The sequence below is a fragment of the Cupressus sempervirens genome, chromosome 1, assembly GCF_028749045.1.
Source record: "Cupressus sempervirens isolate cs-2001-9-10 chromosome 1, ASM2874904v1, whole genome shotgun sequence".
Lineage (NCBI taxonomy): Eukaryota > Viridiplantae > Streptophyta > Pinopsida > Cupressales > Cupressaceae > Cupressus > Cupressus sempervirens.
In genome coordinates this window covers 403,620,791-403,644,714 of record NC_143118.1, presented here as the reverse complement: position 1 = coordinate 403,644,714, position 23,924 = coordinate 403,620,791, and the positions used below count along the sequence as shown (strand labels likewise).

The 23,924-nt window shown below is 35.6% G+C and overlaps 1 protein-coding gene across 8 annotated transcripts in view; it reads right to left on the bottom strand.

Moving 5' to 3' along the window:
• LOC149578001 (DNA replication complex GINS protein PSF3-like) overlaps nucleotides 1–23,924 on the bottom strand; it is a 54,581-nt gene that overhangs the window by 27,380 nt on the left and 3,277 nt on the right. For 6 of the 8 annotated variants that reach the window (XM_089827205.1, XM_089827218.1, XM_089827226.1 and 3 more), the window contains exons 2-4: nucleotides 23,084–23,235; nucleotides 22,921–22,992; nucleotides 22,739–22,839 (exon numbers count right to left, since the gene is read on the bottom strand). In XM_089827205.1, coding sequence (XP_089683331.1) covers nucleotides 22,739–22,839; nucleotides 22,921–22,992; nucleotides 23,084–23,128 — 218 coding nt within the window. In that variant the 5' untranslated portion in view covers nucleotides 23,129–23,235. Of the gene's footprint in view, nucleotides 1–22,738; nucleotides 22,840–22,920; nucleotides 22,993–23,083; nucleotides 23,236–23,421; nucleotides 23,533–23,924 lie in introns of all 8 variants that reach the window. The other 2 variants (XM_089827213.1, XM_089827234.1) reach the window with 1 other exon arrangement.

The following is a 23,924-nucleotide window of genomic DNA, read 5'->3' as shown; positions in this document are numbered from 1 at the left end:
GCTTGAGTTGCAAGTGCCAATGCAACTCATGGTTATGACGAATGAGTGTGAAAGATCCTTGATAGATGCCCTTGCTGATCTGTTGTAGTTTTTAAATTAATAAACTATATTTTCCTGTGATTTCTTTGATGGTCTTTGAGAATAGACAGAAGTTGCAGAAGGTTTTGTTTTTGTTTTATGTTTTTTGATAGTTTTCACAATAGTAATGAATAATGAACAATAAACATGAGAGGAGACTGAAAATAAATAAGAACATAGAGCCAAATCAGAATTGTTATAAATCGTACCAAGCAGATTTCTGATTTATAAAGCCAAATAATAAATTCAATGCAGTTCCAAGGAGCTTACATTCAACAATGATGCCAAACTGCTACAAATGGCAGTCGTAAGACTGCAATGAATCACGTCCCAGCTGAACGAATCAATCTGTAACGCTGAAACCATAAATCTGCAACTTGAATCCACAATAAAGAATGGTGTACTCTATCCCTGATAGCAACGCACACTGTCTGAAGAATCCAATGCCAATAACTGTTGAGGGCTACGTCCCAGCCAATCCAGAACCTGGGGTTTGCGTCCCAAATGAAGAATTGCTCTCTCAGAGCCAATTCACAAAAACAAGTTTTTCAATATGCAAAAGATAATAAGAAATTAGGTCTCCATCTCCTTATATCCCCTTCCAATTGCAAATTGAACCCTAAAGGGAAATTATACTTTGCCCTTTAAATAAAATATAATAAAATAACATTTTCCCAATTAAAGTCATCCATGCTATAGGAAAAACATTACTTTATTAAAATTCCATAGCTGAAGGCACCAAAGAGTCTACAGATAGTAAAAATCATGTATAATAATTCGAGACCTTTCCAACGAGCTATAACACATAGGTGTACCTGATCAACTGAAGCCAAAATCCCCTTATTACTCCAAAATGGTTATATTATTAACCTTATTTTAATTTATTTAATCACCAATTTAGGAAATATTAAAATATTTCCCAAATGGTCCCAAAAGGCCCAAAATGACCAATCAAACATGAATCTGACCTTGTCACCTGTCTGTGACTGATGCTGGACAAGATGGGTCAACTGGCAATTCATCCCTAAAATCTAGGGATGCTCCTAAAAAGTAGGAGACAGCCCCAATCAACCAAAATTGAGTCCCAATGACTCCCCTACTGTGTGCACCTCTGAGAGAACTCTCACTGAACTGGGAGTTCCTCCTAAAAAATAGGAGATGCACTCTAAGTCTCCAAAACGTTCGCCGAGGTCTCCAAATGCCTCCTAGACCACTCCTAGTCAATCCCTACAAATTAGGAATCCCTCCTAAATTGTAGGAAACTGTTGTCTACTGCTCCAAACTACTTGGGAAGCTCATGCATGACTCTCAAAGCCCCTGGGTTGGTTCCCTCTATGCTTTGCTGGCCTATGAGAACCATATAATAGACCAACCTTGATAAAAATGTTGTCACTAAGGAAGGGCAGAAATTGGGGACATGACAGAGTGGAATCAGTGGGATCGATCTAGAACAAAGCAAGGGAGGAGGGTGAAGGAGATAGTGAAGAGTGATGTATTTTGGAGTGACGCAAAATACAGCCTTTATCATCAATCCAATTTTCTAGGTCATCATGTGAATGGGGATGCACCTAGCCTTGGACAGGTGTATGAGTGCATTGAGTCTATGCTTGTTCAAATGAGGGTAGTTGTGCGAGAGGAACCCCACTTTAGCATTCTTTAATGAGCAAGTTTGGCCTATTATTCAACAAAGATGGGATAGCCTAAACACTCCCCTACACATGGCTGCTTATGCATTGAATTTGAAGTGGTACATGCCTAAGCCTAGTAGAGTTTCATGGATTCAAGATGATGAGGTGATTCGTATCATGCTACTCATTGTAATGATATTTATGTCTTATCCATCTTTTCATAACTAACATCTTTTATTTGCCAATAATTTTAATTTTTTAAATTTTTAGGCGAAGGAAGGGTTATTCAAGTGTATTGATAGGATGCTTGACTCTGAGACTGTTGGGAAGGTTAGCATTGAGTGGACCAAATTCGCTACTCTTAGGGGTTATGGGGTTGCAGCAAAGGCAAACATAAAAACAATGGTACAAGAGGATCCAATTTTGTGGTGGACTTGTCAAGGATTGAAATCAACGAGTAACACACTAGTCATTCATTTGTTGTCTCAACAATCTAGTTCCTCAACTTTAGAACCTATTTATTATGTATTCATGAAATGTTTTTCCCTTAAGTTATTAAGGGAACTTAAGAGTTTTCAACTTTCTCACACTTGTCATTTGATTGCTATCCCAAGTATCTATTTCTTCAACTTCTGAAAGGAGCTAGTCTACTATAGCTTCATCCACTCTCTTACAAGAAACAGACTTACCTCTCAGAGAGCAGAGAAGCTAGTAGCTATACATAGTGTCTTGCATACCACTGATTGCAAGACACGTGTGTACAAGGAGAGCATAGCAGCACAAGGGGATGTAGATCCAGAGGAGTCATCATAGATTAATGAGGATGAGGATGCTTCAAATGCAGGGATGGTTGGTGTTCCTTTCACAACTCTTGACCTTGGAGAGTCTGATAGTTCCGATGATAACAAGTTTTTTGACCTCTCGAGGGACAATTACAGACCTCCTTCATTACATTTTAGGCCTTAGCAATTTAACTTTGTAATTTGTACTTGTTTTGATATATCATATCATGCTACTCAATGTAGTTATCTTTATAATAAGATACTCATAATTTTGATATCTATTATATAATAGAACTCTTCCATTTACTGATTCGAGCATTAAAAAAATTATTGTACAATGTTCAATGTTCAATGCAATGTTAAAGTATTTAGTACTTCTAAATTTACTATTTTACTGTTTTACATCTTTATATCTTATATTGTTATACATCTTTCATAACTAGCATTTTGGGTTTCACATCAACTACTATATACTAGGAAATGTGTCCCTCGTGGCATTGTAACTGTGTTAAATATGTGTATGCTTTTTACTAATGTTATAATCAGGTGTATCCATATTGGGGGGTCTTAAAAATGGTTATATTTGTATGCAACGCTGTATCAGTATTTGTGTTTGTATCAACATCACTAAAATCGTGAAAATTGGACATCATGGCACAAAGTTACTAGCCTCAAGAGCCAAAAATGATGATCTGAATTCCACCAACAAAAACAAAGCTCAAACAGAAAAATACTGAGAAAATATCAGCACCACAGATAAGTTGACAAAACCAACATTCTGTCAATATCTCATTTGCCAAATTTCACCTCTATTTGCCCAAGTTATAAACAAAATAAAAATGCCTTCTTAGAGGCTCAAAGGAGACAACAATGACACTAGTTTACCAAATTTGAGGGGAAAAGATAGTGCAAGGCACTTTGGGCACTTTGGGCAATATCACCACTTCCAAAGTGCCAACCTGCACAAAAAATTAACAACTCTGAAATGATCACATAAAAATTTGAAGATCCCACTACTCAAAAAGAGCCAACCAATGGAAGAACACGAACTTGATCCAAGATGTTGTATATCATAGGACTCTCAAGTGACGAACCATAATATTGCAGGCTAAGAAAACCAATCACCAAACAATGGAACTGTTGGTTTTATGACCACACCAACATAAAACAAAATAGCAAAGCATCCTATCCTCTCTTCATCAAGAAAATTGAGTATGCTAAGATTGCAAAAGAGATCACACATGTAATTTCCAAGGTTCCTTCTATGTGTAGATAAGCTCAATGGTTGATGTCATATGCTGGTATCACAAAGGGACTTGCATTATTTCCTCAAGTCAAATTCAAACAATACTGGTTTTGGTAGCTTTTGCACGATATAGCAGTGAAAGTACCATTTTGAGGTATTCATGATATATGCAGAAATTAGATGAGATAGGGATGAGAGAATCTTAATCCTAAGAATTTGAAAGATCAATACTACAATGATAAAATTTACCAAACCTTGCTTTGCCAAATTCAACGACTACACAAAGTTGGTGCAATCTTCAAGTGTTGTATAGACAACTTCCACATCCCAATGAACATTGTTGACGAACAATGTGCATCAAATATAGAAGTAAGGCATCCACATAAGGGCTCAAGACCAACATTACATTGCACTTAGGACACAAAAGGCATGAGCAAAAATATTTCACACTAACAATCCTATCAATCAAATTCATTTAAGTACTTCAAAAAAAATTCTACTCTAAGTGAAGGAACAATGAAACCATGCAAGCACAAAAACACTTCAAGTAATCACCATAAAACGAACAATGAAAATTTTATTATCTTGGTGGCTCTTAGCAATAATCTCAAAATTCACCCCATTACAAATGAGAAGTATGCCCTTTATATAGGTCTCAGGCTACAATGGCTATCAAAGATTGAAACAAAATAAATAGTCCAAGTTTCGCCATTAACCCTAATTAGGGTTAGGACAAAAAGAGAAACTGCAATAAATGAGAAGACCCATAGAAATGCACACGCCCAGGAAGGTGAGTAATAAATGTCCACTATGTATATCCACTCAGCAAGAGAGAGGGGTGAAATGAATGCCCACTATGCATTAAATGCCCTCTCACCCCCCAAAATAGTCAATCAAGGACTCCCTACATAAAATGCATTGAATAGAAACAAGACTTTCAATTTCGTCTGTGGAGAAACTTATCATGTCTTCTTGCCTAAAATCCATGATTGTTATGCCTCGTTCACACTTGGCGAACTTCATTTCCCATTCTAGCACCACTTCCCATACTTTAACCATTATACTTGAGAACAATGAAATAATCTCTTCGGCCTGTACTAAAAAAGAGAGTGGAAAAGAATCCTTCCACCATGCCTTCAAATATTCAATTAACATCTCTTCAATTATTATCCCTTCTGAAAACAAAGCCTTGGTTGTGTTAAAGATGCTATCCCAAATAACCTTAATTGCTCTCCTTAGTCGAGTCCTCATTTGATTTATCAAATAGCTCATTCCCCTGGCTTACGGCACAAAACCATTGATGGAAGTCATATGATTCATTCTCCATTACAACCCCATCCTTTATCAAGGTTTGCTTGGGAATCGCCATTAGCTTCCTTGGTTATGAAATGGTTTGATCCACAGTTTAAATTCTGCCAAGATGAGACAAAGTTATTTCATATCTCTAGACTAGATATCTGCCAACCTCACATGCAACAGTGACGACATTGCTCACCCATTCTTTAGTATCTTGGATGATTTTTCTCATTTTTCTAAGCCTTATACTTCTTCTTTTGGAAGAGTTGTTGGAGGAACAAATACCTAGGCTTATTGCCTAGCTAGATGCATTGAGCACTGCAAGTATCTATATAAGGCTTGGTTCTCACTTTTCAGCTTCCAATTCTTGTCTCCTCTATTTTTAAGTGCTCCTTCAGTGCTTAGGCAAAATCATCAAATTCTTCTATTAATTGTTCCCTGGTTGCACATCCCAGGTCAAATGTATCACATTGTATACATTTGGAGTGATTTTACCCTTAGCCTTGCCAGTCCTTAGCACTTCTAGATACAACTTTTGAGAACTTGACTCATCTTTGGTGATCCTAGAGAATTTCTTTGCTCTTTTCTCCTTTGCTAGCTTTCTTATTTGACTCGGAAAATCTGCCAACTCCACAGCTGGATTAATTTCTTCCTAAGCCTTTTTCCTCATTCTTCTCTTTAGCCTTTCTAGAGCAATTGTATGCTAATCATTTGTCAGTATCTGCTCCTTTTCTTGCCTTCTTTCTTCATGCACTAGAAAATGCTCCTGATGTTGATGTGACTACTCTTGTTCATGCATCTCTTCCTTGTGCACTTTCACATCAAGAGTGTGACTTTCTAGACTTTCCAAATCATTGCCCAATATTTTATCAAGGCTTTCTTTGGCACCCAGATTAGTGATGGGAGGCTCTTCACTTCTTGGTTGGACTACCTCTCTAAAGGGACTGGTAACTTTTCCTATCTCAGGTTCTCGAAGTGATATGTTCACTTCCCAATGACTTTCTCCCTCCAGATTAAACCCTTCTTTCTACAAGGCACTAACTTCTTCCACACTTCCTAATTATACTTTCTACATCTTCTTCTTCTATGGCAGCCCTTTGCTTATGATTTTTGGCATTTTCTTCAACTGTGACTTTGATTCTTCAAAAATTGTTTTTTCTTTTCTACCTTTTTGCAAATTTCTCACTTTCTCAAACACTTCAACTCCATGTGACTCATCAATTGCATTGTTATGAACTTCATGAATTCTCATCAAACTGAATCAAGGGCTTCTGATGATTACATGCATTGTAATTTGTGTTGTATGAGCAAGACTGCTTATTAGCTATTTTCTTAAATACTTTTTTCTTGATAACTTTATAAACATAATGTAAATAATCCTTCAACTACTTCATTGTTCCCCCAATCAAAAACCAGCTTTTGTGACAATTAAACATCCATTTACATGACATAATATATTCACTGATTAACTTAATGCTATCATGCTGGCCCAAGTGATCATCTAATAATTGTTTGTTATTGATATCAAGGGAGTCCCTCTTCTTGCAAACACATTATTGAAGCGTAGACAGTGTATTGTGTATGCACCATGCTTATCCTAGAGATCCCCTAAGCTGCTCAAGTTTTGTCATTGATTGGTGCAAATACATTCTTTATGCATAATTTGTCCACGGCAAAGAATTTTAAGCATTGGTCCAATCACTGCATAAATTGTTTGCTACAAAGAGGTGGCCTTCACATTACACAGTTTGTGTGTGAGGATAAGTCCAAGCCAATGGCACTTGTAGGAGATAACCTAAACAGGTTTTGATAGCATCCTAACATTCTAGACCTAATCATAAGGTTGTAGTCCATTAAAAAATCATCAAGACAATTCAAAACTATGTTGAATAAATATTGATGAAATTATATTCTTTATTTTCAATTAATTAATTTAATACAAACCTTGAAATAAATAAAATAGATTTTCAAAAGCATGAAGGAAAATAGAAAGTTCACATTTTGGTAAATCTTAATTTGGTTTGACTTAAAAGGTTTCAAAAGTTGCCAAAAGATATTGGTAATGTCCATTTTGGATGCACGTTGTATCTCCAAGTAAATTGTGAAGAAATGATTTTATAGCACATAAAGTCATTAATGCAGAACATCAATAGAAAGCAAAAGAACGTGTACTCCAACTTCACTCAAATTTGCATGTGTGCCTTACCAAAATATACTCTACAACCAATTACTCTTGTTGATTATATTGTTACTGATGTCTAGGATTGATGATCAAGGTCATACGAAAATTGGAGGATTACTCAAAGTAATAGCGAATGGTGGCACAAAAGGTTATATTCATGTTCTTCAAACTCCCAAATTTTACTCGAGAAACACTTATGACCTCTAATTAGGGAACTGAAAGTGATATCTGTGGTGTCAAAGATGTTAATCAAGTTCAAGTAGAAACCATAGACAATTTGTCTTCAGAATTTTTGATGAAAAAGGGCAGATTGATGAAGTGAATGGTAGCCATTGACATTTTTTGTCACCCTTTAGCCCATTGTAGATAACCGATCACAGACATTCTTTATGGGCCAAGTTTTGTTTGTTTTCGGCCACAAAGAGTTGTGTATTTTCGGCATTCTCTGGCGTAAGAAAACATTGTGCATTTTCAAGCATCATAGGAGTGCATCAAATGAGTTGGTTTATCGAAGGAACACTTTTTTGCTCATTTGTCATTCACAGATCACAATTGTGATGTATTTTCATGCCCGCGAATGATCACAGGTTAAATTGAAGAGAGGAGCTTTCAAGTTGCAATGTTGCGTTGTGGTGTATTTTTGGGCGTCATAGGAGCGCCCTTTTGCTCATTCAACATTGCGATCTTGTAGGTTGCAATGTTCTGCAAGTTTCGATGTTGTGTTGCAGGATGTTTTTGTTTCTTGCATGATCGCAAGGCTTGCCAAGTAGAAGGAATTTCATGTTGCAATGTTGAGTTGTGTATTTTCATGCTCTGCGCAACATTGCAAGTCTCGTGAGAAGATGGAAAAGATCTTGTGCAATGGTGCACAAACCAAATCTACAGGATGTTTTCGTGCTTGTGCGACATTGCGAGTCTTTTGTGCAAGAAGTTGTTTTATGTGGTAATGGTCTAGAGGCCAAAAAAATGGTGTTTTCGTGCCTACACTAACTTTTTCTAGTGACTATGATGTGACCTGAGAGCTCAATATTATTGTTGAACTACATTTTTTTGGGGTTCTACACATGACATAAAGGCTTTTCCTTTCTTTGTTGTCATTTGTAGAGGGTATGGGCATGATTTTATTGATTGCATGAGCATTTATTGGCCCATTTTCCATCATTTCATGGATTTGATACACATGAAAATCAAATGTTTTCTGTTTATTCTACTTGGGTTGTCTTTTCTTCTGCAAAGTTCCTTCATTTCTGGTTGTTTCCTATCATTTCATGATCAAATGTACACACAGAATCAAACTTCATCTGATATTTTATTGATTGCAAATTTGTAACTTAACTCTAGTGTAGTTGGAGTTTGAACTTACATTGATGTAACTGAGTTATGCCTAATCTCTTTAAAAGGCAACTTTGTAAATATTTTCAAGGTTCTTCTCTGGTTCATTACAACAGCATTATACTTTGTATTTGTATTCCTTTTGCCTTCCATTAATGAAATACTTGTTTTACCTATTCTTCCATTTAGCTATCTTGTGCAGATTTTTGCCTTGTGTTGGGTGCTCTTTTCTATGTTCTTAATTTGCATGTTGTGTTTAATATGTTGGTAAGTGTTGTGTTGTGAAGATTTTCTTCCTTTCAACGTTTTATGAATTCTAACCTACATACAAGTTCTTTGGAGATAGATTTGAGTTTAGGACTGTGTAGTTTGGTGTTCCATTGATGTGTAATGCATTCATAGGCAAAGATAGTAACCGTATTTCAATTTGGTGCATCACCTTTCCCTTTCAACATTTTAATATTCGCATCTCCTTCTCCCTTTTTCCTCGAAGTTGTAGTTAGGTGCATCCTGATTGTAAGGAAGCCAACTTTCTCCAAAGATTCAGCCTCAAAGCACAAGCCCCACACTTTGAGATTGTTTCCATGTTACACGAGATTGTTTGAGGGTCATACCTCAAGCAAGGGTACAGACTTTTGTGTCAACAATTTTTGGCACACCCAATGGGATGCAAATTCAACTTTATAAGTCCGTTGGTCAGCCAGTTTAAGATCTATTCATTAAGAAATTGGGTGTTTATTTCTCAGTGAAATTGCCCTTTACAGGCATTCATCTAACACCATGGCAACTCTATGCATCTATTGGTTTCAATAGACCACGTGCTAGTATGAATAAATGATATATGGTTTTTTATGTTTCTTCAAGATTTCTATGAAGTTTACTTAAATGCTTTATCACGGATTCCCTTCATAGAGATGCCTCCCACTTTCCCCTATATCATGAAGAGGCTATTCTTTAGCCCTCCTATCCTCTATCTCAGCCACAGCGTGGTTGTGATCAACATGATTATCCAAATCACCAGGAGGCTGATTTTACTCCACTCATCATGTCATTTATGGTCATGAATATGTTAAAGTTTTCCCCTCCAAGTTCATCACAACCCAAGAATTCCAAGAGCAACAAGAGAGGAAGATCAAATCAAGCCTATATGTTCACTTCCCCTTGAGTTCAGTTTCCCTTGCAGCTCCAAACAATCAGCTTGCTCAATCTCCCATAGAGCCCTATAATGATCCCAAGTCAAAGCTAGGAGAGCTCCATGACCGTATAGGGAGCGTGGGCCTTGGATTTTCCAACTTAGAAAAGATTTTTGAATATGTTCATAATCCTTATGAGGATATGGAATGTGGGAATTTTTCTTTTGCTATGCTCCTTATGACTTCTTGGGTTACGTGATGAGGAGGAGATGTGGGAGAATGACCCTTGTGTTTGCAGCATGGTGTCTAAGGTATTCGATATTTTTAAAGATGCTCACCAAGCCCTCCTTAGGTTGCAGCAGGAGGAAGGAATCGAACAGAGGCAATATAAGGAGGAGGCAAGGCTCAAGCTTGCCCAATTGCAAGAAGTTGAAGCACAAGAGCCTCCAAGGAGTAAGTTTGCCAGCTTCAAACAGAGCAATCATCCCCAGATTTCTATTACAAGCTGCCTTGATCCCCAACCTAAGCTTCAAACACCTCCCCATGTTGATGATAGTAAGCCCCCAATTGATTATCACCCCTTCTTTGTTACCGATGAAGAAGTGGATATGTCTTTGCTTACATCAGAGACAACACAAGAGTAGCCGCCAATCGAACAACATGTGCTGCAGCAAGAGATTGAGGAGGAAGAACATCACAAGGACATTCTTATTTTAAGGAAGAACACATTGATGTGAATGTGGTTGCTCCTCAGCCCATGTACAATGTCATAACTGAACAAAAAATCCGGGAAGAATTTCTTTTTTGTTGAATCCATCATAGGGGTTGTTGTGACATGGGGATATCACAATGGATGGGGGAGATTGATTTATATGAGCTTGAGGCCTCATGTTTATCCAACAAGTCATCTTCCCCATATGAAGAACATGTGTTGCAGCAGCAACAAGAAGAGAGAGCGTTACCCACTGTACCATCAGAGCCTTCCCTTATGGACCAGCAATATACAAAGGTTGTGGAGCACAACAATACGGTCAAGATCAATTGCCTAAACCCAAAGCCATCAAGAGGATGCCCCATAAGGCATCTAGCTCTGCAACAAATCAGCTTGTTGCCCCAATCATGCTTATTTCGAAGCATAAGGAAGACTATCACAAAGAGGATCAAGTATGTCTTGCTCAAAGAGACAATGTCCTAGTGCTGGAGAGCTTCTTTGCTCCCAGCATTGGGAAGATTTTTCACGCAGCAACATGCTTGTCATGCTTGCTGATCTGTTTGACTGCCCATGTGCATGGAAGAAAAAATCAACTACTAAGGAAAGGCAGTTATTTTAACAAGCCAGTCAATGGCTTTGTTTAATTTCAGTCTTGTACATACTAACCAATCAATAATTTTGTTTAATTTCAATCTTGTACATAGTAGATTAGATGTTTCCAATTTTCCAAGAAGTGCACAAGCACAATTGTTTCCCTCTTGGAGATAGCACTTTTTAATTTTTTTGCTAGGTCGTAGAGTTGTTGACTTTTGTTGCGACCGAGATGCGCATCATATTTTTGATGCTAATGACTCCATGCCCAATGGATTGCTTCAAGGCCACTGATCATATGCTTAGTAGACAAGCATTCCCCTTGACTCACCAGAAATGTTGACATTTTTTGTCACCCTTTAGGCCACTACAGATAATTGATCAAAAACATTCTTTATGGGCTAAGTTTTGTTTATTTTCGACAGTCTCTGGCACACAAAAACATTGTGCATTTGTGGGCATCATAGGAGTGCATCGAATGAGTTGGCTTATCAAAGGAACACTTTTTTGCTCATTTGACATTCACAGGTAGAAACTATAGTGCATTTTCATGCTCGTGAATGATTGCAAGTCAAATTGAAGAGAGGAGCTTTCAGGTTGCGATGTTACGCTGTGGAGTATTTTCGAGTGTTGTAGGAGCGCCTTTTTGCTCATTCGGCCTTGTGATGTTGCACGGCAAGATGTTTTCATTTTTTGCATGGTCATAGGGCTTGCCAAGTAGAAGGAATTTCATGCTACAATGTTGCGTCGTGTGTTTTTGTGCTCTGTGCGACATCGCAAGGCTTGTGAGAAGATGGAAAAGATTTTGTGCAATGGTGCGCAGGTTGAATCTACAAGATGTTTTCATGCTTGCACAACATCGCGAGATTTTGTGCAGGAAGTTGTTTCATGTGGCCATGGTGCACAGGCCAAAAATGTGGTGTGTTTTCATGCCTGCGTCAATTTTTTTTGGTGATTGTGATGCAACCCAAGAGCTCAATATTTATTGCTGAACTGCATTTTTTGGGTTCTACACACGACATAAAGGCTTTCCTTTCTTTGTTGCTACATGCAGAGGATATGGGCATGACTATATTGACTGCAAGAGCATTTACTGGCCCATTTTCCATCATTTCATGGATCAGCTACACATGGAAATCAGATTTATTCCGATTTATTCTACTTGGGCTATCTTTTCTTCTACAGAGTTCCTTCATTTCTGGTTGTTTGTAGTCATTTCATAATCAAATGTACACAGAGTCAGATTTTATCTAACATTTTATTGATTGCAAATTTGTAACTTAACTTTAGTGTAGTCAAAGTTTGAACTTCATTGTTGTAACTGCGTTATGCCTAATCTCTTTAAAAGGTAGTTTTGTACATATTTTCTAGGTTCTTCTCTGGTTCATTACAGCAACATTATGCTGTGTATTTATTTTCCTTTTGCCTTCCATTAATGAAATACTTGTTTTACCCGTTCTTCCATTTCGCTATCTTGTGCAAATTTTTGCCTTGTGTTGGGTGTTGTTTTCTATGTTCTTAATTTGCATGTTGTTTTTAATATGCTTGTAAGTGTTGTGTTATGAAGATTTTCTTCCTTTCAACATTTTATCAATTTTAACTTGCATACAAGTTCTTTGGAGATAGGTTTGAGCTTAGAACTGTGTAGTTTAGTGTTTCATTGATGTGTAGTGCATTCATAGGCAAAGATAGTAACCATATTTCAATCTAGTGCATTACCTTTCCCTTTCAGTATTTTAATTTCAATATCTCCTTCTCCCTCTTTCCCTAAAAGTTGTAGTTAGGTACATACCGATTGTAAGGAAGCTGGCCTTCTCCGAAGATTCAGCTTCAAAGCACAAGTCCCACACTTTGAGGTTGTTTCCATGTTAAACGAGGTTGTTTGAGGGTCATACCTCAAGCAAGGGTGTAGCTTTTGTGTCAACAATAGCCAATGTTCATTTATGATCAATCTATCTCTCCAAAATGGAATTCAATATCCCTTCAAAAAGGGGATATGTACAGTTCCCAAATTGTTTTTTCTAGCAGAGCCTAGTGTTCGAGATTGTAGCTGCAATAGAAATCTCTCTCAGGGCATTAATTCCATTATAGTCACCTTCAGCTGAAAAGGACGCGTACGATAACTATAAATACATGTGTCATTCATCATGCTTAAAGGCATGGAAATATGAAGAGTTGTATTTGTATTCAAGAGTTATATTGGTGAGAATTCAAGAGACATTTCGTTGTAAAGTGAAGAGTCTCTCTTGTGTTATATATATTGCATCTAGCAAAAGGCATTGTACATTGGAAAAAAAAATTATCAATAAAATATTTTTTTGTTGTGTGGTTGGGTTTTTCTCTTCATTCTAGAAGAGTTTTCCCATGATATTTTTGTGTCTCTTGCAACTATTTTGGTTGTTCTTTGTTGTTGTTTATCATTTAATTTTTGGTTTAAAATCCAACATAATATCAAAGCCTAGTTATCAGCAGTATAGGAATAGTGAAAATTTTGTTCTTTTGTGTGTTGTTAGAGTTGCTTTTAATTCAAGATTCAATTGAGTGGTCATAAGGATTCATTGCTAGTATTTGCTTGCCTATGTTAGTGTGTTACCCAAGGTGGGCAACACTTATGAGCAAAAAGTGAGGAGTGCTCGTCTGAGGTGAAGTGACATTGATCATTCCCTTGTCATCTTCACCGGTAAGGGAGGATCTCTTGTTCCTGTGCAGATGACTCGTAGGCATAGTTGAATTTCCGAAGCACTATTGTCTAGAGGAAGAAAGAGCATTGCACTTTCTATTGCACATAATAGACCTACACAGAAAGAGAGAAAATCTATCAAGAACAAAGGATTGATTCCTTTGATTTGGACAAGGAGGGTCCATCGCCTGTGCAAGCCATTCACCCAAGATTGGCAGTCCCAAGCAATTGTTTCCGTTGCAAGATCTATTATCTTTAATTATTGCTTATTCTATGTGATCTCTTTATTTCTATTTTTTATGAGCTGCATAAATGTCTGAGTAATTCTCTTATTCCTTGCAGGATATATCGAATAGATATGAGGGTGCTCTACAACAATGATAATGAGGAGATCTTGAAATCATGTGCTCTTATGTTTGTTCTTTCTTTCTTGCCATTTTTTTTTTATATATTCTTGTATATTAACACTTGTGATGCCAGTTTCATGAGCGTCGATTTTCTTCGAAGGCTGCATAACTCAAAATGAATCTATGGGTGCTAATCGCTATGGTTGAAGTCAACAGAGGGAATCAAGAGATTTGGGCGGTCCATACACTCTTTTGATCTCAAATGAATGTAAATTCAGGATCACTTTCTTATAGATGTGTGATAGGGAAGTACCGCCATGCATGGATAGTGGAGTCATTGGAAATGAGGCCTTGTCCATGCCTCTTGCTGCAAACAGCAGTCCCCTATTGTAAGCATCTTTTATATTCCTTTCATCTAATTATCGAGAAACATCATGCTCTTCAAGTCACCATTGCTAATGTTTCATTATGGAAACGAAAAGTCTTCGTGTCATTCAATTCTTTCAACTATGCATGATCGGGAGGTGTGATCAATTCTTCCAATGGTGCATCATCGGGAGAATGTTCGATTCTCTTATTTCCTTCCAACGGTGTATGACTGGGATGCATAAATGCAACAATGCATGATTAAAACTCACATAGACAGACAGTATATGATCAGAGCAAGTAACGACAGTTTAGCATAGAGACTTGATTGTTTTCCTTGGTCTTTGTTCATTCATCTTTAGACATTGTTGTCAAGTCTTCTTTGTCAAGTGTTCATGTACAGCCATCTATGATCATATGCTTATTGTGGTATTATTATTCAGTCCATGATTGTTTAGCTTCTATATGGGTTCTGCTGAGAGGCATTGTTTTGGTATATGTTTATTCATTGACAGAAGGCACTATGTTGGGTTTGTTGAGTTCATTTATTTCATACTGTGCATGTGGCTGTAGAAGAGTTTTGCATGCCAAGTATAATCTAAAGATTTGAGTCAGATACTCAAACTGTTTGTCAAGCTCAACCTCTTCATATTCACATACGTATGATTTTTGTTTCTATTTGTGTCAGCATCAGGTTTTGTGCATCCCATCTTTGGTGGCCATATGTGACCACATGATTTAGCTCTTGATTATCGCTTCACCTTCTTAATGAGCAAGCTTTATCTTGATGATATATGTAGACTTTGCATAAACTCTGGTCTGGGTACAAGTTACAAAGATAAGTACTGCATGAAATTGCTAAGATAAGTATCTTATGTTTTTTTTAAGTTCTATTATACCTAATAATAGTGGTTACCTTTCAATATTTATAAATGTTCAGTATGAATAGCGATTGATCTCTTATCTCTCATCATTGTAGGATGCAACAAGAAAGGCAACAAGTTGCTTTAATTAAGAAGGAGATGTTAGAGGGAGATTTTAGCTTCAAAGGGACGCTTCATAATTAAGGAGTGCTTATGGAATCCCCTTTATTCTCATATATGCTTGTGATGCTTGTGGTATTTGTAAAATTTGAGACTTAAATGGAACTAAGTCTTGTTTTGTTATGCCTATTTTTATTCTAGTGTGAATAAATGAGATTGTAAGAATCAGCTATGATAAGTCTTTTTCTCTAGGAGTGATCATCATGTGGAGAGAATCCATGATGACATCACGTGAAGAGAATGGAGTTGGATGTCATGTTGAGTGATTCCATGACAATTCAAATGGAGAAAATCCGTGATTAGAGGCTTAGCTAGGATTCTTACAAATCTATCATGCTAAGTGATTCCATGAATATTAATGAGTAAATTGTTCTCTAAGTGTCATGAAAATTGTTTGTGTTTCCTACACGATTTTCATGTTGAGTGATTCCATGAAATTTTATAAGATCTATATGATTAGATATTATCATTGACATTTTAGTTGCAGCCTTGTGTGATTGTTCAGCTAAAGATTTCTCTCTAGCTAAGAGGGAGTGTTGGAGTTTGTAGCTACGATAGAAATCTTTATCTCTAGGCGTTAATTCTGTTATAACCACCTTCAGTTGAAAAAGATGTGTATGATAATTGTAAAAATGTGTCATTCATCATGCGTTAAGGCATGGAAATACAAATAGTTATATTTGTAATCAAGAGTTATGTTGTTAGTAATTTCAAGAGACCTTCCATTGTAAAGTGAAGAGTCTCTCTTGTGTTATATATATTGCATCTAGCAAAAGGCATTGTATATCGAAACATTTTTTGATCAATCAAGTATTTCTTTTGCTGCGTAGCTAGGTTTTTCCATTCACTCTAGAAGGGTTTTCCCAGGATATTTATCTGTCTCTTGCATCTATTTTGATTTTTCTTTATTGTTGTTTATCATTTGATTTATGGGTTAAAATCCAAGACCCGGGACTCTAGAATTTAATATTTTCCATTCATTTCGTCTAGAACTTTGTGTATTTCAAAATTGTATTTCTTCCATGTCCACCATTAGTGATGATCACATTACTAAAGTAAGGACTTAATGATGGTACAGTAAATCAAGCTTTGAATGAATCTATGAACTTAGATCCATGTTCAAGTGATGAAATAAATATTGATCCAAAGATAAGGTCAACTTTTCAGACATGATGTTGATAAGTCCTAGGCACAATTTTCTTAATTACCAACCTCTATGACAATGATTTATTCCTTTTTGGAGCAATGGTTTTTGGCATTGGCAGCTACAGTTGTTTTTATAATATTGTGACAACTTCTTCAAAATTTGATGCTAGGCATTTTACTTGATACCAATTTTTCTAAGTAGTCGAATTGGGTATGAGAATGGGTACGGGTATATGGGTACGAAACACTGGTACAACAAAAAAAAAATTAGGGTGTTGGGTAGGGTACTGATACATCCACACACACACACGTATATAAAATACTTATAATATTTATGTATGTCTGCTACTAAAAAGCATTCCAAGTTCAAAAACAAATTAAATTTAGAATTCACATACCTATACATATGCTAGGAGTTAAACAAAACCATTACAAATTTGAGACTTTGAAATATAACTAATTTAATTTGAAATTCAATTTTCGATATCAAAATGAATCGAACTAGTGTCATGAAATATAGTAATTGTTTGAAATAGAGACAGTACTAGAAATCACTGCTAAGCTCACTAATCAAAACCATATGGGTCATCATCAATAGCAAGATTGTCATCAACATTGAAATTAGATGATTGAATCCCACTGGTACTTGCACTAAAAATATGTTGGCTACTTAAATCCTCCATTGGTAAAGTTGGTGCACCAATAGGAAGATCTAAGTCAATAGACTTTGATTCTACATCCCATTATTTTGCTGCCCCTTCCTTGTACTCATCATAATTGTGAGTAAGAAGGCGCAAGTTTGAATGCACATAGACTAAATCCTTAGCTTTCATTGATGCCAACCAATTGTGGTTCACAAAATGGATGAAGGAGTATGTGCTCCAATTCTGTTCAGCTCAAGATGAACTAGCAACCTAATGAAGCAAAGGAAGATCTCATTGGAGTATCTAAAATATAAGTAAATCAAATGAGTTTGTTAATTTCAAAATGACAATCAAATTTAGAGTGTATACAAATTCATAAACTTACCTGTGATAGAACTTTGATTGCCAAAATTTGGAGGTTTGGCGATTTGTGGGCATTGAGGTACCACCAAGAGTGAGCATCCTTCCTATACTTGTCACGAATAGCAGCAAGACTATGACCAGTGGATGATACAAAATCAGCAAATTCACTTGTATCAACATCCTCCATTTCAATATCAGGGAAGAGTTTAGCAATAGCTTTCCTAAACCCTTCACCTACTTCTGCATCACGATATGGTGGCACCCTTGTTGGCAATGCAAGAATCTCTTCACTATAATATTTGGGACTCAATGAGAAGGCAAGAAGATGGACTGGGGTGGTCATTTTGTTCCATCGCTCAACACATATTAATTGCACCTCTTTGAAGAAGGTTTATTCAGAGTCTTGCTCTTTTGCATTTATGATAGATCTCATATTTTCAATCATTGAGTCTATTCCATCATAAACCTTCCCCAAGCATGGCTTATCCATGTCAGTAAAATGTATCATACCTAGGATGGGCTCTGTGAAACTAAGAAGGTATTCTGCACAACTCCACCAAGTTTCATCCAAAATCCTTTTCCTGATATTTGTTGCCCTCTCACTACTGGATTGCCTCCATATGTTCCATTGGTGGTTGATCACCATACTAGAAGGTGCCTCTCAAACATTCACAAGCCATCTCAAGACAATTGTATTTGATGTTAATCTAGTCTCAACAATCTATTTGAAGATTAAAAACAAGTAATTAAAAATAAAGAATATGTAAATATACAATTTTTCTGAAATAAATAAGTTAATAACTAAAGTAAAACATAAAAATGTAGTATTTGAATTTTGGATTACCTTCAATAGCTCTAGCCGCAAGAATGGTCTAAAAATAGCTTGGGAGAAGTGGTGGTTCATTATGAACATTTGGATATCTTGAGCTTCATCATAAACTTGTTTAATCCAAGCTATTTTAGTAGCCAGCTTCTGTAGCATGAGATTGAGCGAATGCACAGCACAAGGTGTCCAAAATATATGTGAGAATCGTGTCTCAACAAACATACCAACTGCTCTACAGTTCTTTGCATTGTTTGTTACAACTTGGATAACCTTTTGAGCACCTACTTCATTAATGCATTCTATGAGAATGTTAGTAACCAATTATGCATCCTTTACTTGGCCCTCACAATCAAAAATTTTTAGAAACATTGCCCCTTTAGGGGACGTTGCAATCACATTAATAAAGGGTCTATTTTTTGCATCCTTCCACCCATTAGAAATAATGGACACCCATGTTTCTTTCCATGTGTCCTTCATAAGAGCTAATGAAGTTTCTATATGCTTGACCTCCTTTGTCAATAAAGTGGTACGAACCTTCTCATAACCTAGGCCTGTGTACCCCTTTGGAGCTTCATTTATTTTACTTATCATGTCTTGCCAATAGGGTGACCTAACAACATTAAATGATAAACTGTTTGCATAGAGGCACCTAGCAATTACTTTATCAGTAATATCTCTAGCATCTTATTAAATGCAAGCCCATCTCCAATGGTCCTCTTGTTCTCTTCGAATTGCTAGTCTCATCTTCATTTCTCCTCATAAATGGATGACTTTTTACAACAATATCAGGAGCAACACTAGGTGTATGACTATGAGATGATGAAGCATGTGACTTTCGTGAGCCCCTTCCTTTGGTCTTAAGCAATGGATGACCATACCTACTTTCAATCCTTGCATCTGCTTCCTCTTGTTCCTTAATATATGCTTCTATTTCAGAAATTGGTATAGGTACCTTATCTTTTCCTAAACAAGCTTTAATTCCCTTTCTAGGAATCGCATACAAATGCCCTTTCACTCAGCTGTACAAACTTGTATACTGCACATCACACCCAAGACATATCCAAATACATGTCCCTCCATCGACAACATGCTCTAATATGTTCACATGCCTCCATAATGGTGAAGTTGGGTCGACAGTAAATGCAGGAATAGTGCCTGCCATGTTAAATTTGAATAGCTGCTAGCACCCTGCAATTCATACAAAAATAACTTTTAAAGCAAATAATTTCAATAGTAAAACAATAAAATTTGAAATAAAAAATATTTAATAAACTTATTCAGTATACTAAAATAGCTAAATAAATAAACTTTAAACTTTACATTAAAAATAAATATAAAATCTAAGTAATTTGTATATATAAAAAAATAATATGAATATCCGAAACATAACCATATTAATATTTTATAATATACTTATATATCATCTATGTTTATAAATATATATATGATTATTAGGTAGGAAACTAATGGAATCATGAAGTTCCATATTAGTTATATAATCTAGAAATTTCAAGATATACTAATGTTTGCAAAAGCTATATGAATTTGCATGTTTTTTTGGAATTGAAAAATACAATTTTATTAAAATTGTATTGGCTCATGAAGAAAAAGGCAATGAAAAAAATCAATTTTCTTCAACAAAAATAGAAATATTTTTCCAGCACCTCTATTAATGAATGCATTAATTGCAATTTTATCCTTTCCACACAAGTGGATAAACCTTTTTAAAAAAAACATTTTTCTAACACCTCTATTAATGAATGCATTAATTGCAACTTTATCTTTTCCACATTTGTGACAAGTGGATAAACTTTAAACAAAAAAATCATTTTTATCTTCCACCTCACAAATATGTCTAATCAATATTAATTATTCCTATCTATTTTCCTTACCGTTCAAATATAGACGTCAATGTTTTATATTTCTTATTTTAAATATATTTATTACTAATTTTACATTGATGTTTATTTTTGTAATTTGTATATAGATATTTTAATCAAATATAGAGTTAAATATATTTCTTATTTTAAATACATTTATTATCTTCTACTATTTTACAATTTTGCTCAATTTTTTTTATACTATTAATACTACCCCTCAAACTTACTACATATTTTGGTACTTTGATTTAAGTAATCAACAATTTTTTTAAATTTAATATTTCAACTTATAATTGAATTGGTAGAATATAATATAATTTTTATTGTTATTTATATCTTTCTTAAAATAATTTTAAAAAAAAAAAATTCAAATCCTCTTCAACTCTCTCTATTATTCTACCTTTACTTGTCCTTATAATAACATATCCTTCTCTCTTTTAGCTCTCTCTTCGTATAACATTATATCTCATGGGGCATAGACATCCTTGATATCAACACTAGCTAAGTTGTATATATACAAAAAAATGTTATGAACGTTTCCATTTTAAAAGACACTTCAACATTTTCCATTAGTTCCTCACTAAACACAAAAAACTAATCTTGAGCCATATTTTTCCATCAGTAAAACACAAAGGCATTGACAAGATAGAGATCATTGCAAAAGCTACTTCAGTAAACCGTAAAAACATGAAGGCAAGAACCTCAGCGCATGCACCCCTTGTTTTAATGTGTTTATTTAAACTAGTATATAATTGTGTAAACATATTTTATAAATACATTAATCTTATCATATTTATAATATGATAAATATATAAGCATATATACAACCATATATATTAATATAAACATAACTAATTAAAATAATCCTCTACAAATGAAATAATAATATTCAAATCTACATTGAAACTTTGGTAGTAAAAAAACTCAAAAAAAAATATTGAATGTTCGACAATGAAATTGTAAAAACCTAAGTTGTAGTCGCGTAGATGGTGGTCTCGTAGATGATGAAGGCCGTCTGCTATAGACACAGGTCGCAAATGCAAGAGAGCTATAAACACCGATGAGCTGCAAATGCAGGTAGAGCGGCAAACAAATGCAAACACACTCAACGAACACAAACACACATAAGAGAAAGAAATGCAAACACGGCCGTGTGAAGTAAAAATAAGAAAGCAAAACCCACACCATGTGAAGTTAAAACAAGATTTTTTAGGGTTATATCCACAATCAAAGTCAAACCATTGACGGGAGTCGACGTGGTATCACCACGTCAGCACACAAATCACATAGAAACGAAACAAAAATTTCTGAATTGTTTCAACTTGAAAAAATTGATTGCATGCCCACAGGTGATTCCCCTCAATGTCTGATTCCAAATCGACTCGTACTCGGAAACGATGGGCTGGAGGAAGCGATTCGGCTACCTAGCAATTTTTTAATTTATCTATCATTTTTCAGTGTGACGGCTTGATTCTTACGACAGCTGTTTTGTAATGTTTCCTATTTTTGTCTTGGGTGGCAGCTTCAGATTCTTGTAACATTTCTGCATTAATGAACTATTCTGAAGAAAATGACAAAAAGTCGTCCATTCTTGGCTGTGAGGTTATTAAGTCTATCAGGGTTTCTGAGACGAATATGTTAACAAGTCCAAGATGCATGACGGGAGTTGAGTCTGTTAGTGCTTTGAGAATGATGACTAAGTCGAGCATGAGGATCCAAGGCGACTTTATCTGAAAATCATTCTTTCTTCTGTTATAACTTATTTGTGATCCTCACTTTTGGCATGATATATAATTAAGTTGTTGTTTTCAACATACTGGTGATAAGAAGTCAATGACTGTTTCAAGGAATGTTGTGTAATTTATTGCATGGCATTTACTGTTCTGAATGTGATTTAACAGGTTGGAAATTCGCATACAAGTACTTTGGGAGTAAGGAGACTTGTGACAAGGCAATTCATCAGTGTTGTAAACTGTGTTTAGATTAAATCTGGCCCATTCACTTTCAGTTTGTCATCTCAGACTTTTGTGATTCACCTTTAGCTCCTATTCTGAGTATTAGTGCATTTTGATTTGAGTTCATACAAAAATTGAGGTCGGTGCTTCAGCTGAATGAATCTGATGCTTCAAGGAAAGTTGATGCTCACTTATGTAAATTGGGTCGGTGCCCATTTCATTAATGAAAGCCATTAATGTAAAAGGACTTTTTACCTTAAAGGGTTCCCTACGTGAAGTTGGTGCTCTTGTTGATGTTTACTCTCTCTATTCTATTTCTCCTTTCATGTGGTTTCATGTGTTTAAAAGTTCAGAATACTGATTCACCCCACTGGAAAACAGTAAGAAAAGCAACTATCTACTTTGAATCTAGATGTTCAAGCATTAATGAATTTTTAAAATAGCAGTGTGAATTTCAATGAGTATATTTTTTCAATCGCAGTTGCAGTTATTGAAAGAGGAAGAACACCTTTGGTTGAAGAAGGTTGGGATGTTGATAGCAACTGCTCGTCTAAGGCTTAGATCCTGAGCCAACCAAAATGGCAACTCCACTTTTGCTCCCGCTTCTACCTGTAATCATTTTCAATTTGTTTGTAATTCTACTCTAGATACAAGATGAAGCATGGATGACTGATGCAAAAATATACTCACATTATTGTTTTCTGATCCGGGATCCAAGAGACCAACTCCATTTGCCCCCACTCGAAATACTACAGACACTGCCTAGATTTTTATACAAGAAAACCCAATATTGATATCAAACTTCTACGCTTAAGCATACCATATGATATTGATGCAGATGACCCATTCTCACCTCCTCCTCCATAAGAATATGGTCAATGTCAAAATAACCTGCCATGATTGTAGAAAATGCTCAAGCAACAGCACTTCAACTAAATTAGAAGTTTTGGGTGGCGCTCTTAAATTAAGAATGCCCCTCAGTTTTTGCATTTAATTTAATATCTCCTGTCAAAATAATGTTTAAATTAGAAAAATTCAAAAGAAAAGAGACAAATAAGTTAAAGCTTAGTTTAACTAAAAATGTATTTCTCAACATTGGAATTTCTACACTGAAAAAGTGCATAATCCAGTCCTTAAACTATAACTTCACATGCTATGAATATGCCTCAATTTGGAGACCAGCATACTTACCGACATTCACTGAAAAATTGCAACAAAAGAGCACAGAAGATTCCCAGTTACTTAAGACATTAGAGCCATTATGCAGATAAATTGATTGCCAAGAAGAACAATCTTCCGGTGCTTCCAAATCACAACCAAATATGCAATTAGTACCCTAAAAACACACTAACTAGGATAAAAGGATGTTATGATCAAGTGCTTCATCTATATATATGTTGTAATTTGATATATTGATGACCCTTTCACCAGATAATAGTTTATGGCCAGTCACAGATATTAATTATATGATGTGTCCAATTAATTCATTTATAGAGCAGTTTTGCAAGGTACGTTATCCCTGATCAGTGGGAAAGCATAACGAGAGAGGGAGGTGTCAGGACACTGCAATAAGCTGGTCTGCAATAGGTGCACTTGCACTGATTTGTTTTGATTATTGCACTGAATTGTTTTGATTGATTGATTGTTATAGATATTAACAAGAGTTTCTGACAATGAAATAAATTCAATGGTAA